Here is a 15,790-nt window from a genome sequence, read left to right as displayed (position 1 = left end):
TCCTTCCTGTCTTTCCCCTCTCTTTGTCACCCACCTCCCCCTCTTACAGTACCCTAACCCTGGCCACCAATCAGCGCCGTTCTCGGCCTCCCAGACCTGTCTCTCGCGCGGCACTCTGGGACACGTAGTTCCTTCCCTGTCCCCTGACAATCCGCGGCTCGCTGCCTTAGAACTACAACTCCCGACGCACCCCGCGGCCGGCTTCCCTGAGCTTGGCCTGTGATTGGCTGCTGTGTGCAGAATGAATGAAATTGTACAGTATTGTGATATTAGAGGGGCTGCAGTGTTCCTGCTTAATACCCAGCAGCACCATGAACACAGCCCTGCACAATCCCCTCAAATCGTGAGTACATTGTGTGTGGCCTGGCTGAAGCCCATGTCCTGCATGTGTGTGAGTGCAGGCATGCATGCAGGCATGACTAATGTGTGTGTGTGCAGAGCCAGCTCTCATCATGTAGAATGTGTAGGGAATGTGCTGGCTGTGTCTAGATCTATATGTGCATCCTGCCTGGAGCAGATCTGTGCTGGGGTCATACATGTGCAGGTCACCCATAAGCCCCCTATACACATGCATGGCACAGGCACCTGGCTGCCATTAGTCAGCAGTTCTCTGCCTGTCTGCACTGGGTATACATTGGGGGTCTCTCTGCAGGAAGGTCACATGGATGGCACAGCAGATCTGAGCCCCCTATGTACAGAGTGGGCACCAGACTGTGCAGCAACCTCTACCTGGTGGCCATAGTGCACATCTGGGGGACTGAGCCCCATGTGACCGTCCGCTGGGCACCCCTTCACTGCTGGACTCCGTCATCCCTGTGACATGTCCCCACATCCCGCCTCACCTCGCCCCCTCACTAATGCGCGGATGATATAACTTGGGCTTATGCCCCCCGCCCCCTGCGGAGCCGCCAAATCTTCACACCTAATACATGCCTACATTTCATATAGAGCGATTACTTTTGCATCTTTCTGTGCCAACAGTTTATTATTTGGATATACCGTATTTAAAAATAAATTTATTTCTTCTTCTTCTTCTTATTATTATATTTATATTATTATTATATTATTTTATATTTATTTATTTATTTTTTGGGGGGGGTAGTTGGTAAAAAGTCAGACGGCTAAAATTGTCCTGATTTTTGGCGATGTTGCTGTTGCGTTTATTATCTGATGTCTTTCGAGTTGTGCGCACTGATTTGCGGTGCTGCAATATTGGGATCCATGTATCTAACAGATAGCAGCGCCGTCTGTGACCTGTCTGCGACTGCAGGGGAGTGCAATCATTGGCTTTCTATATATGTGCTGGTATATACTATATATATATTCAGTCATAGGATTGATTTATTTATTTAGGGATATTGGTTTCTGCTATATACTAATATGTCATTTTCTGACAGTTCTCTGTTGGTTTTTCATGTATGCAGCTGTTTATTACTATTATAGATCGGGTTCTATTTACTTACCTTTAATTTACATAAATGCCTTCTCAAATATTGATTTACTTAAATATATTTATATTTTACTTTTTTTTAAATTTATTTATATTTTTTCCAGAAGAAAACATAAAGCGCTTGTTGTTGCCTCTAAATAATTGTCAAGATGCTTTTGACCGTTTTTTTTTTTTTTTTTAATTATTTATTTATTTTATGCCGGTAGCCCTTGTTTAGGGCAATTTTGTTTTTTTTTCTTTCTTACTTAAATGCATGTAAAAAAATTTTTTAATTAGGTTTCATTAAAATTTTGCAGCATTTGCCTTCAATAGTCTCTACCTTGCGCTGTTCTAGAGCTGGCTACAGAATGAGATAATGGAGATTCTGTCAGCGAGCTCGTCCTGACGGTCAAATGGGAGCGTTTCTAGCTCTCTTATCTGTGTGTTTCTGAGCTCTTCTTCAGATTTTTTTGACCTTAGACCACATCAAAGTGGAATATGTAGGGAGATAAAGCACGTGCAGAAATTAAATGGCGTAATATTTTTAATGAAACTCAATTAAAAAAATAATATTTAGCACCAGGTACATGCATTTAAGTAAAGAAAAAAGTTGTCCCAAGAGTGATCACCAAATGTTTAACCTCTCCATTTTAAGGCCACGTTCACACGTTCAGTATTTGGTCAGTATTTTACATCAGTATTTGTAGCCAAAACCAGGAGTGGAACAATCAGAGGAAAAGTATAATAGAAACATATGCTCCACTTCTGTATTTATCACCCACTCCTGGTTTTGGCTACAAATACTGATGTAAAATACTGACCAAATACTGAACGTGTGCATGCGGTCTTAGATATGGACATTTAATTTATTATTTTTAATCCTGTCTGCTCAGTTCCATGATGGAAATTACTGTCGCAGACTTTTGCAATTGTTCAGATGTGACTGATAATTGCTTTTACCACGTTAACACCTCCTGATGTCCTGGCGATTAACACATTAATGGCCAAATGTTAGATATTCATATGCTAATTGAACTACATGGCGTCTCCTATAATAATATACTGAGCAACTTGGTGCCTTAGGGGAAAAAAATAGGCACAATTAGAACCCTAAGTAAAGTTGACTGGACTGCTTGCTGATGGTTTCCAAGGATATTGTTTCTGAACTTCACACAGTGAAGGGTAAAGATAAGCATCTGTTAAAATTGTTCATCTTTGGTAGACCAAGTATTGTGCTAGTTCTACTCATAATTGTTGCCAGTATTTACTGACGATTAGTGTTGAGCATTCCGATACCGCAAGTATCGGGTATCGGCCGATATTTGCGGTATCGGAATTCCGATACCGAATTCCGATACTTCCCGCGTATCGGATACCGGAATCGGAAGTTCCCAGAATTCAAATTGAACGCAGCAGCCAATGAGGAATGAATGAAAGTGTGGGCACATCCTGTTTAGCATGGTGGGCATGTAAGTACTGGCAAGGCTTGGATTGGCTGCTGAAATGATGTCACTCTGCACTATAAAAAAGCGCTGCCGCCATTTTGCGCTCACTCTGCTGTGATTTCAGTTAGGGACAGGACGCTGTGTTCTAACTGAGGGCCAGTTGAGCTAGCTAATTGCTTTATTTTCCTTTCCAAAGGCTAATTTAGCAAAACGCTGTGTGTTCTTCACTGTTCACCTTGCTCTTGCCTTGCAGCGCTGTTTTAACAGCGTTCTGCAAGGTCTCTGTGTGTGTGTGTGTGCAGCTCACTCTGTAGTCTGTGTGCAGCCATATACCCGGTTGTATTCAGCTCAGGGGGGGTTCACACTGCCTCACACAGTTGTTCTTTTTTGCTCTTAGTGCAGCCTGCTGCACATTTTTTCTCAAATTTCCTATTAGTGTTTTTCCACCAGTCTCCAGCTCTATTGTGGAAAAACACTACATAGGATAACCTAGAGGGGGGTTTTTGGGCCTTGCAGCGCCGTTTACGGCTGTCTGCACGGTCTCCGTGTGAGCCCAGCTCGCCCTGTAGTCTGTGTGCAGCCATAGCCGGTTGGATTCAGCTCAGGGTTCGTTACTGGCTCATACCTTGAGAAAAATTTTCCTTTTTTTCAAATAGTGCAGCCTGTTTAAAATTTGAAAAAAAAAATTCCTATTAGTGTCTTTCCACTCGTATCCAGCTAAATAGTGGAAAAACACTATATAGGATAACCTAGAGGAGGGTTTTTTGGCCTTGCAGCGCCGTTTACGGCTGTCTGCACGGTCTCCGTGTGAGCCCAGCTCGCCCTGTAGTCTGTGTGCAGCCATAGCCGGTTGGATTCAGCTCAGGGTTCGTTACTGGCTCATACCTTGAGAAAAATTTTCCTTTTTTTCAAATAGTGCAGCCTGTTTAAAATTTGAAAAAAAAAATTCCTATTAGTGTCTTTCCACTCGTATCCAGCTAAATAGTGGAAAAACACTATATAGGATAACCTAGAGGAGGGTTTTTTGGCCTTGCAGCGCCGTTTACGGCTGTCTGCACGGTCTCCGTGTGAGCCCAGCTCGCCCTGTAGTCTGTGTGCAGCCATAGCCGGTTGGATTCAGCTCAGGGTGCGTTACTGCCTCATACCTTGAAAAACAATTTCCTTTTTTTCAAATAGTGCAGCCAGTTTAAAATTTGAAAAAAAAAATTCCTATTAGTGTCTTTCCACTTGTATCCAGCTAAATAGTGGAAAAACACTATATAGGATAACCTAGAGGAGGGTTTCTTGGCCTTGCAGCGCCGTTTACGGCTGTCTGCACGGTCTCCGTGTGATTTAAACTAGCTCTGTAGCCCGATCTGCACCAAAAAAAAGGTTAAGTTCACCAAACACAACTTACACTTGTGTAGGCCACATTTGAAAAATAATAAAGTTTAGTCCACAATTTACAACATTAGTGTTTCTTACACCTGTTAGGAGGAGCATTACAGGAATAAGCACACTAAGGCCTTAGTACTTTTCTGCTTATCTTTATCTGTCAACCAAGATGAAGAGGGCAGGGAGTAAGGCACGTGGGCGTGGGCGCGGAGCAGGGAGAGGAGCAGGGAGAGGACGTGGTGATTCTGTGCCTGCTGCGGGCGCCGGTGACTCGTCGTCACTCAGTTTCAGCAGGGAACAGTCCTTCATGCGCAGCTTTGTCGGAGAGCGCCGTGCACCGCTGCTGCGTGAAGACCAAATTGAAGCCGTTGTCGGGTGGATGGCAGCTAACGCCTCGGCATCGACTTCAGTTAGTGCCACATCCTCTCAGGCACAGAGCACTGGAGAGCAGCCATCTGTCTCTTCACCACCTGCCAAATTGGCCAGGCAGTCAGAGAGCCCAGGACAGGAGCCGTCTCTACTTCTGTTCTCTGAATCTCTTGGCTTGGAAACAGGGGGCCAGCCAAGCAGCATTGGAGAAATGGAAGAAGAGGCAGTGTGCAGTGATGCCCAAAAGCTTTATCTCTCTGACTCTGAAGAGGCAGGTGGGCCAGTGCCTCCGGTGACCACAGCGCAGTACGCATCTGATGATGAAACTCAGGTGCCGCTTTCTCGTGCGTACTGTGCTGCTGAGACTACCCAGGAGGAGCAGTTGGTGGCAGAGGGTAGTGGAGATGATGAGGTCCTTGATCCATCGTGGCGTGAGGAACAGGAAGGTGGTGGGAGCAGCTCAGAGGAAGAGCTTCCTCTTACGGGCCAAAGAGGGAGAGGGAGGGGGAAGACTGCGGAGCCTGTAGCCTCCACTTTGGCACCCGTTAGGAGCCTGTCTCTTTCCAAAGCCAAAAAGGGCGCTCCCAAGACTTGCAGTGCCTGGTCCTTTTTTGACACAGTTGCAGATGACATTTGTTTTGTCAAATGCAAGCTGTGTCATCATAAAGTAAAAAGAGGGAAAAATGTCAGCAACCTCAATACCACAAATATGTGGAAACATGTGCGGACCAGGCACGCGGTGGAGTTACAGAAACACACTGAAGATGTAGGCCAACCAACAGCGGCAGCTACCACCTCTTCAGCTCGTGTTGCCTCTTCCTCCAGCTCACGCACAGCTGGTTTGGCTTCCTCCCAGAGACCTTGTGTAATTCCACCCACAGCACCACCTTCCCAGTCATCCTCACACTCCCAGTCTACTCTACAGCCATCGGTAGTACAGGCATGGGAGAAAAGGCGGGCATTCTCGGCCAACCACCCCCGAGCACAGGCTCTGAATGCAGGCATTGCCAAACTGTTGTCCCTGGAAATGCTCTCGTTCAGGCTGGTGGAGACTGACAGCTTCCGTGACTTGATGGCATTGGCAGTCCCACAGTACAAGGTGCCCAGCCGCTTTTACTTCAGCAGGCAGGCTGTCCCTGCCCTGCACAGGCATGTTGAGGCAAACATAAAACATGCGCTACTGAACGCCGTCAGTAGCAAGGTCCACCTCACCACCGATGCGTGGACCAGTCAGCATGGACAGGGGCGATATGTTTCCCTCACTGCCCATTGGGTTAATGTTGTTGAGCCAGGTACAGATCGTGCGAGTGGCGCAGGACGTGTCCTGCCCACTCCAAGGATTGCAGGAATCCAGTCTGTACGCATCGACTCCTCCTCTTACACCAGTTCCTCTGATTCCTCTCTGCAGGATCCGTCACAGTCCACCCCCACATGGACCCGTGAACGTTTACCTATGACCGACATGAGCACAGCCGTGGCCAAACGTCAGCAGGCCGTCTTGAAACTAGTTTCATTGGGGCATCGAAGCCACACAGCGCAGGAGCTCTGGAATGCCATAAAGCAGGAGAGCGATGTGTGGTTACTGCCAGCGAATCTCCAGCCAGGCATGGTAGTGTGTGACAATGGCCGAAATCTGGTGGCAGCTTTGGCCCTTGGCAACCTCACTCACATCCCATGTCTGGCACATGTGCTCAATTTGGTTGTGCAGAGTTTTCTGAGGGACTATCCGGATCTTGATGCCCTGCTGCACAAGGTCCGCCTAGAGTGTGCTCACTTGCGGCGTTCCAGCTTGGCCAGATCCCGCATTGCTGCTCTGCAGCGCCGATTCCGCCTTCCGGAACACCGCATCATATGTGACCTACCTACCCGGTGGAATTCCACGTTACATATGTTGGAGCGGTTGTGTGAGCAGCAGCAAGCAGTTATGGAGTACCAGCTGCATCAGGCGCAAAGAAGTCGCAGTCAGCGCCGATCAGACTTCACAACCACAGAGTGGGCCACTATGAAGGACGTCTGCCAGGTTTTGCGTCCTTTTGATTATTCCACGCGGATGGCAAGTGCAGATGATGCACTAGTCAGCATGACTGTCCCCCTTATCTGCCTGCTTCAGCAAACTTTGCAAGGGTTAAGGGATGATGTGGTGGAAGAGGTGGAGGATGAGGAGTCACCTTTTCCATCAGCTTCTGGAGAGTCAGCGCCACGTGGTTCCTCACAAAGGGGTACGCAGGGGCCAATTTGTGAGGAGGATGAGGAGGAGTCAATGGAGGAGGAAGAGCTCCGTCCAGAGGAGGGAGCGACACAATTGTCCAGTGGTCAGTGTGTACAGCGAGGGTGGGGTGATGACGAGCGGGCAGAGATCATGTCTCAAGCAGGGGACAGCGTTTCTGGGCCGGTTGGCACTCTGCAGCACATGGTGGATTTCATGCTGCAGTGCCTGAGAAACGACCGCCGCATCGACCACATTCTCAACATGCCTGATTATTGGGTGTTCACCCTCCTCGATCCTCGCTACCGGGACAACGTCCAAAACCTCATCCCTGCGTTGACCCGGGAGCGTAAATTGCGGGAGTACCACGACACACTGGTGAATTCCATCATCTTCTCCTGTCCAACTGAGAGGAGTGCTGCTAGTGCTTTACAAAGCAGCTCAGTGCGTCGAGGCAGTGGGGGAGGCTCTGCCCAAAGAGGGAGCAGAAGCAGTGCCTCTGCCCAAGGCAAGCCCAGTATGGCACAACTCTGGCACACTTTTGTGTGCCCGCCCCAAATGTCTACACCATCACCGGCGGCTCCAGTCAGCAGGAGGCAACGGTTCCGTCAGATGGTGACAGACTACATGGCTTGCCCTCTTACTGTACTCCCAGACGGCTCTTCCCCGTTCAAGTTTTGGGTCTCTAAGCTGGATACATGGCCAGAGCTAAGCCAGTATGCATTGGAGGTGCTGGCTTGCCCTGCGGCTAGTGTCTTATCGGAACGTGTCTTTAGTGCCGCAGGTGGTGTACTAACAGACCGTCGCATGCGACTATCCTCCGATAACGTTGACCGGCTTACTTTCCTGAAAATGAACCAGGCCTGGATCTCGCAGGAATTTGCCACTCCTCTGCCTGATTAAGTAATTGGGTGTCATCCAGGTCTCCTGCTGTGTTCATCTTTCTACCACCTGAACTGCTATTCCTGGGCTCCAACACCGCCAGTTGCGGCTCAGAAGTGCAGGCTGCACAGTAAAAACATACGACCCAGTGTTATTGGGTTTCAGTAACGTCAGCTGATCCCCAGCTGTGTAGCCGGCAATGTGTCCTGCGACCGCCACGCTGGCACAACAACCTAAATGTAAGGGAACCTGTCCCCCCCCCCCCCGTCGTTTGTTACTGAAAGAGCCATCTTGTGCAGCAGTAATGCTGCACAAGGAAAAGGTAGCTCTTTTTTTTTAGCTCTTTGCACACGCAGAACTTAACACTTATAAAATGTGTTCACTGATACCGTTATACCGTCCCGGAGCTGGGACTTTCCTTCGTAATGTGACGCAGCACAGCCGTCATTCCTACCCCCTTGGTGCCATGCGCTGCCTCCTCAGCGTTGTTTTAAGCTGTCACGGAGCCTGCGCTGTTCTGTTATCCCTTGGGCATGCCCTATTTGCGCTGCCTGTCTTCTGACATAATTTGGTGTCAGGCTGGCTGCGCCTGTGCGGCCGCGCTGCCCGAGATCCCGCCTCGCAGTGTCTTCTGATTGAGTCACACTGCGGGCCTGGGATCCATGGGCATGCGCAGTGCATATCTTCCCCTCGGGCTCTCGCTCATTTCCCTCCGCCTTCTTTAGACTGTGCGCCGTCAGCTGATCCCTAGCATGCCACGGCCGTGACACCGCACAGTCTGAAGAAGAGGGAAGGAGGGGAGTGAGAGTCGAGGTTATGCACTGTGCATGCCCATGGTTCCAAGGCCCGCAGTGGGATTACGTTAGATGAGACTGCGAGGTGGGATCTGGAGCAGCGTGGACGCACAGGCACTGACAGCCTGACACCAAATTATGTCAGAAGACAGGCAGCGCTAATTGGGCATGGCCAAGGGCTAACAGAACAGCGCAGGCTCCGTGGCAGCTTAAAACAACGCTGAGGAGGCAGCGCACGGCATCAAGGGGATAGGAATGACAGCTGTGCTGTGTCCCATTACGAAGGAAATTCGCACCTCCGGAACGGTTTAACGGTATAAAGGGACACATTTTTAGTGTTTACTTCGGTGTTTGCAAGGAGCATAATTAAAAGAGCAACCTTTTCCTTTTGCATCCTTAGTGCTGCACAACATGGCTCTTTCAGCTACAAACGTCTTGGGGGGGGGGTTAAAGGTTTCCTTTCAACTTGCTCCAATCAGGCTTCGGCCTACACTCTGTTCCTCTGCTCCTCCTGCTGTCCCTGGGCTCTAACACCGCCAGTTGGTGCCTGGAAGTGCTGTGTGCACAGTCAACAGTCGCTCCTCTGTTATTGGGGTTCAGTAACGTCAGCTGATCCCCAGCTGTGTGTGCGGCAATACCTCCAATCTGCTCCTCCTGCTGTCCCTGGGCTCTAACACCGCCAGTTGGTGCCTGGAAGTGCTGTGTGCACAGTCAACAGTCGCTCCTCTGTTATTGGGGTTCAGTAACGTCAGCTGATCCCCAGCTGTGTATCCGGCAACGTGTCATGCGACCGCCACGCTGGCACAACTAAAATGTAAGGGGACCTGTCCCCCCCCCCCCCTAGGCGTTTGTTACTGAAAGAGCCACCATGTGCAGCACTAATACTGCACAAGGGAAAGGTCGCTCTTGAAATTATGCTCCTTGCAAACGCTGAACTACACACTCATGTAATGTGTCCCCTCACACCGTCCAACCGTCCCGGAGGTGGGACTTTCCTTTGTAATGTGACACAGCACAGCCGTCATTGCTACCCCCTTGGCACCGTGCGCTGCCTCCTTAGCGTTGTTTGATTCCGTCATGGACCCTGCGCTGTTATGTTATCCCTTGGCCATGCACAGTTTGCGCTGCCCGTCCTCTGACATCATTTGTTGTCGTCCTGGCTGCGCCTGTGCGTCCACGCTGCCCGAAATCACACCTCGCAGTGTCGTCTAATGTGATCCCACAGTGGGCCTGGTATCCATGGCCATGCGCAGTGCATATACTAGCCTCTCACTCCCCTTCTTCACGCTTCTTCAGACTAGGCGGCGTCAGCTGATCCCTAATAGCATGCCACGGCCGTGACGCCGCACAGTCTGAAGAAGCAGGAAGGAGGTGAGTGAGAGGCGATGATATGCACTGCGCATGCCCATGGATCCCTGGCCCGCAGTGGGACTACATTAGATGACACTGCAAGGTTGGATCTCGGGCAGCTTGGACGCACAGGCACTGCCAGCCTGACACCTACATGATGTCAGAAGACGGGCACCGCTAACTGTGCATGGCCAAGGGATAACATTACAGTGCGGGCTCCGTGACAGAACCAAACAACGTTGAGGAGGTGGTGCCCGGCACCAAGGGGGTTGGAATGACGGCTGTGCTGTGTCACATTACAAAGGAAAGTCCCACTTCCGGGATGGTTTGACGGTGTGAGGGGACACATTATATGAGTGTGTACTTCAGCGTTTGCAAGGAGCATAATTTTCGGAGCCACCATTTTCCATGTGCAGTATTACTGCTGTACAAGATGGCTCTTTCAGCAACAAATGCCTGGGGGGGGGGGGTTAAAGGTTCCCTTTCAACTTGCTCCACTGCAGGCTTCGGCCTACACTCTGCTCCTCTTTGATTCCCTGGGTTTCAACACTGTCAGTTGCCACCTGGAAGTGTTGTCTACACAGAATAAAACACTAGGTGATGTGTCAGTGGGGTTCAGCACCGCCAGCTGTTCCCCTGCTGTGTAGTCGGCAACGTGTCCAGCACAAGCCACGCTGGCACAACAGAACAAAAGCTGCCACCAGTGCAGGCTTCGGCCTACACTCTGCTCCTCTCCTCCTCCTGCTGACCCTGGGCTCAAACACCGCTAGTTTTTGCCCGGAAGTGCTAGCTGCACAGAGAAAAACACCAGCCAATGTGTTAGTGGGGTTCAGCAACGCCAGCTGTTCCCCTGCTGTGTAGCCGGCAACGTGACCTGCAAACGCCATGCAGGCACAGGAACTGAAATTAAAAGGGAACCTGGCCCCACCCCCCCAGGTGTTTCTATGTATAACAGCCACCTAGTACAGCAGTACTGCTGCATTTGTACAAGGTGGCTGACTTTTTCTCCTTGCCCACGTGGAACTCAACACGTACAAAATGTGTCTCATTGAGACCATTCCACTGTCCCTGAGGTGTGACTTTCCTTTGTAATGATACGCAGCACCCCCCTTGGTAGCGTTTCCCGTCTTTTGTCATCATGGTTAGCTGGCTGCGCCTGTGCATCCGCCCTGCTAGAAACAACGCCCCTCGTTGTCATATTTATTTTGTCAGCGAGGGTGTGGTTTATGGGCACGAGCAGTGCATATGTTCGCCTGTCTTAACTCATCTCCTTCCGCCTTCTTCAGACTGTGCGGCCTCCTGGCCGTGGTAGGCGATAAGGGATCAGCTGAGGCCGCCCAGTCTGGAGCAGGTGTAAGGACATGTGTAAGCGGCCAACCTATTTACTGCACAAGGCCACGAATCCCAGCCACGCAGTGTGATTTTTTGAAAACACACTGTGGGTCTGGGATTCATGTCCATCGCTAACCGCAACGGCCGACATGAAATGAGGTCAGAAGACAGGAAGCGCTCACAGCGCATGGCCAAGGGATCACAATAGCGCAGACTCCTGTACAGCAAATAAGAACGCTCAGGAATCTGCGCCCAGTACCTAGGTGCAAATTTTGACACCTGTGCTGCGTCTCGTTAAAAAGACAAGTCACGCCTCCACAACTGTTTGACAGTATAATGGTCTAAATAGTGTACGTGTTTTAGTCAGCGTGTGCAAGGAGCAAAACAAATAGAGCAACCTTTTACTTGTGCAGCATTAATGCTGCACAAGGTGTGGCTCTTGTACCTTGCAACACCTGAGGGGGGGTTAAAGGTAACCTTTGAAATTGGTTCAACTAGGCTTCGGCCTACACTCTGCTCCTCTACTCCTCCTGCTGACCCTGGGCTCAAACACCGCTAGTTTTTGCCCGGAAATGCTAGCTGCACAGAGAAAAACACCAGCCAATGTGTTAGTGGGGTTCAGCACCGCCAGCTGTTCCCCTGCTGTGTAGTCGGCAACGTGTCCAGCACAAGCCACGCTGGCACAACCGACCAAAAGCTGCCACCAGTGCAGGCTTCGGCCTACACTTTGCTCCTCTCCTCCTCCTGCTGACCCTGGGCTCAAACAACGCCAGTTTCTGCCCGGACATGCTAGCTGCACAGAGAAAAACACCAGCCAATGTGTTAGTGGGGTTCAGCACCGCCTGCTGTTCCCCCGCTGTGTAGCCGGCATCGTGTCCAGCACAAGCCACGCTGGCACAACCGACCAAAAGCTGCCACCAGTGCAGGCTTCGGCCTACACTTTGCTCCTCTCCTCCTCCTCCTGCTGACCCTGGGCTCTAACACCGCTAGTTTTTGCCCGGACATGCAATCTGCACAGAGAAAAACACCAGTCAATGTGTCAGTGGGGTTCAGCAACGCCAGCTGTTCCCCTGCTGTGTAGCTTGCAACGTGACCTGCAAACGCCACGCAGGCACATGAACTGAAATTGAAGGGAGCCTGCCCCCCACCCACAGGTGTTTCTATGTATATCAGCCACCTTGTACAGCAGTACTGCTGCATTTGTACGAGGTGGCTGACTGTTTCTCCTTGCCCACGTGGAACTCAACACGTACAAAATGTGTCTCATTAGAGACCATTACAATGTCCCTGAGGTGTGACTTTCCTTTGTAATGACACGCAGCACCACCCTTGTTAGCGCTGCCCGTCTTTTGACATCATTGGTTAGCTGGCTGCGCCTGTGCATCTCCCCTGCTCGAAACAACGGCCCTCGGTGTCTTATTTTTTTGGACAGCGAGGGTGTGATTGATGGGCATGTGCAGTGCATATGTTTGCCTGTGTTCACTCATCTCCTTCCGCCTTCTTCAGACTGGGTGTCCTCATGGCCGCGGCAGGCGATAAGGGATCAGATGAGGCCGCCCAGTCTGAAGCAGGTGTAAGGACATGTGTGAGCGGCAAACATATTTAGTGCACCAGGGCACGAATCCCAGCACCGCAGTGTGATTTTTTAAAAACACACTGTGGGTCTGGGATTCATGTCCATCGCTAACCGCAACGGCCGACATGAAATGAGGTCAGAAGACAGGAAGCGCTCACAGCGCATGGCCAAGGGATCACAATAGCGCAGACTCCTGTACAGCAAATAAGAACGCTCAGGAATCTGCGCCCAGTACCTAGGTGCAAATTTTGACACCTGTGCTGCGTCTCGTTAAAAAGACAAGTCACGCCTCCACAACTGTTTGACAGTATAATGGGCTAAATAGTGTACGTGTTTTAGTCAGCGTGTGCAAGGAGCAAAACAAATAGAGCAACCTTTTACTTGTGCAGCATTAATGCTGCACAAGGTGTGGCTCTTGTACCTTGCAACACCTGAGGGGGGGTTAAAGGTAACCTTTGAAATTGGTTCAACTAGGCTTCGGCCTACACTCTGCTCCTCTACTCCTCCTGCTGACCCTGGGCTCAAACACCGCTAGTTTTTGCCCGGAAATGCTAGCTGCACAGAGAAAAACACCAGCCAATGTGTTAGTGGGGTTCAGCACCGCCAGCTGTTCCCCTGCTGTGTAGTCGGCAACGTGTCCAGCACAAGCCACGCTGGCACAACCGACCAAAAGCTGCCACCAGTGCAGGCTTCGGCCTACACTTTGCTCCTCTCCTCCTCCTGCTGACCCTGGGCTCAAACAACGCCAGTTTCTGCCCGGACATGCTAGCTGCACAGAGAAAAACACCAGCCAATGTGTTAGTGGGGTTCAGCACCGCCTGCTGTTCCCCCGCTGTGTAGCCGGCATCGTGTCCAGCACAAGCCACGCTGGCACAACCGACCAAAAGCTGCCACCAGTGCAGGCTTCGGCCTACACTTTGCTCCTCTCCTCCTCCTCCTGCTGACCCTGGGCTCTAACACCGCTAGTTTTTGCCCGGACATGCAATCTGCACAGAGAAAAACACCAGTCAATGTGTCAGTGGGGTTCAGCAACGCCAGCTGTTCCCCTGCTGTGTAGCTTGCAACGTGACCTGCAAACGCCACGCAGGCACATGAACTGAAATTGAAGGGAGCCTGCCCCCCACCCACAGGTGTTTCTATGTATATCAGCCACCTTGTACAGCAGTACTGCTGCATTTGTACGAGGTGGCTGACTGTTTCTCCTTGCCCACGTGGAACTCAACACGTACAAAATGTGTCTCATTAGAGACCATTACAATGTCCCTGAGGTGTGACTTTCCTTTGTAATGACACGCAGCACCACCCTTGTTAGCGCTGCCCGTCTTTTGACATCATTGGTTAGCTGGCTGCGCCTGTGCATCTCCCCTGCTCGAAACAACGGCCCTCGGTGTCTTATTTTTTTGGACAGCGAGGGTGTGATTGATGGGCATGTGCAGTGCATATGTTTGCCTGTGTTCACTCATCTCCTTCCGCCTTCTTCAGACTGGGTGTCCTCATGGCCGCGGCAGGCGATAAGGGATCAGATGAGGCCGCCCAGTCTGAAGCAGGTGTAAGGACATGTGTGAGCGGCAAACATATTTAGTGCACCAGGGCACGAATCCCAGCACCGCAGTGTGATTTTTTAAAAACACACTGTGGGTCTGGGATTCATGTCCATCGCTAACCGCAACGGCCGACATGAAATGAGGTCAGAAGACAGGAAGCGCTCACAGCGCATGGCCAAGGGATCACAATAGCGCAGACTCCTGTACAGCAAATAAGAACGCTCAGGAATCTGCGCCCAGTACCTAGGTGCAAATTTTGACACCTGTGCTGCGTCTCGTTAAAAAGACAAGTCACGCCTCCACAACTGTTTGACAGTATAATGGGCTAAATAGTGTACGTGTTTTAGTCAGCGTGTGCAAGGAGCAAAACAAATAGAGCAACCTTTTACTTGTGCAGCATTAATGCTGCACAAGGTGTGGCTCTTGTACCTTGCAACACCTGAGGGGGGGGTTAAAGGTAACCTTTGAAATTGGTTCAACTAGGCTTCGGCCTACACTCTGCTCCTCTACTCCTCCTGCTGACCCTGGGCTCAAACACCGCTAGTTTTTGCCCGGAAATGCTAGCTGCACAGAGAAAAACACCAGCCAATGTGTTAGTGGGGTTCAGCACCGCCAGCTGTTCCCCTGCTGTGTAGTCGGCAACGTGTCCAGCACAAGCCACGCTGGCACAACCGACCAAAAGCTGCCACCAGTGCAGGCTTCGGCCTACACTTTGCTCCTCTCCTCCTCCTGCTGACCCTGGGCTCAAACAACGCCAGTTTCTGCCCGGACATGCTAGCTGCACAGAGAAAAACACCAGCCAATGTGTTAGTGGGGTTCAGCAACGCCAGCTGTTCCCCTGCTGTGTAGCTTGCAACGTGACCTGCAAACGCCACGCAGGCACATGAACTGAAATTGAAGGGAGCCTGCCCCCCACCCACAGGTGTTTCTATGTATATCAGCCACCTTGTACAGCAGTACTGCTGCATTTGTACGAGGTGGCTGACTTTTTCTCCTTGCCCACGTGGAACTCAACACGTACAAAATGTGTCTCATTAGAGACCATTACAATGTCCCTGAGGTGTGACTTTCCTTTGTAATGACACGCAGCACCCCCATTGTTAGCGCTGCCCGTCTCCTGACATCATTGGTTGGCTGGCTGTGCCTGTGCGTCCCCCCTGCCCGACACAACGCCCCCCGTTGTCTCATATATTTTGACTGCGAGGGTGTGATTGATGGGCACGAGCAGTGCATATGTTCCCCTGTTTTCACTCCCCTCCTTCCGCCTTCTTCTGACTGTGCGGCCTCATGGCCGCGGCATGCGATAAGGGATCAGCTGAGGCCGCCCAGTCTGAAGCAGGTGTAAGGACATGTGTGAGCGGCGATCATATTTACTGCACAAGGCCACGAATCCCAGCACCGCAGTGTGACTTTAGGAAAAGCCACTGTGGGTCTGGGATTTATGGCCATCGTTAACCGCACCGGCCAACATGAAATGAGGTCATGAGAC

At 50.9% G+C, this 15,790-nt stretch overlaps 1 protein-coding gene across 2 annotated transcripts in view; it reads left to right on the top strand.

Moving 5' to 3' along the window:
• Positions 1-225: 225 nt before the first annotated feature.
• The window catches only part of DPF1 (double PHD fingers 1), a 110,620-nt gene continuing 95,055 nt past the window's right edge, over positions 226-15,790 (top strand). For both annotated transcript variants that reach the window (XM_069746780.1, XM_069746779.1), the window contains exon 1: positions 226-343. In XM_069746780.1, the coding sequence (XP_069602881.1) occupies positions 246-343 (98 nt within the window). In that variant the 5' untranslated portion in view covers positions 226-245. The remainder of the gene's footprint in view (positions 344-15,790) is intronic.

The sequence above is a fragment of the Ranitomeya imitator genome, chromosome 2 (assembly GCF_032444005.1).
Source record: "Ranitomeya imitator isolate aRanImi1 chromosome 2, aRanImi1.pri, whole genome shotgun sequence".
Taxonomy (NCBI): domain Eukaryota; kingdom Metazoa; phylum Chordata; class Amphibia; order Anura; family Dendrobatidae; genus Ranitomeya; species Ranitomeya imitator.
This window is presented reverse-complemented; position numbering and strand designations above follow the sequence as displayed.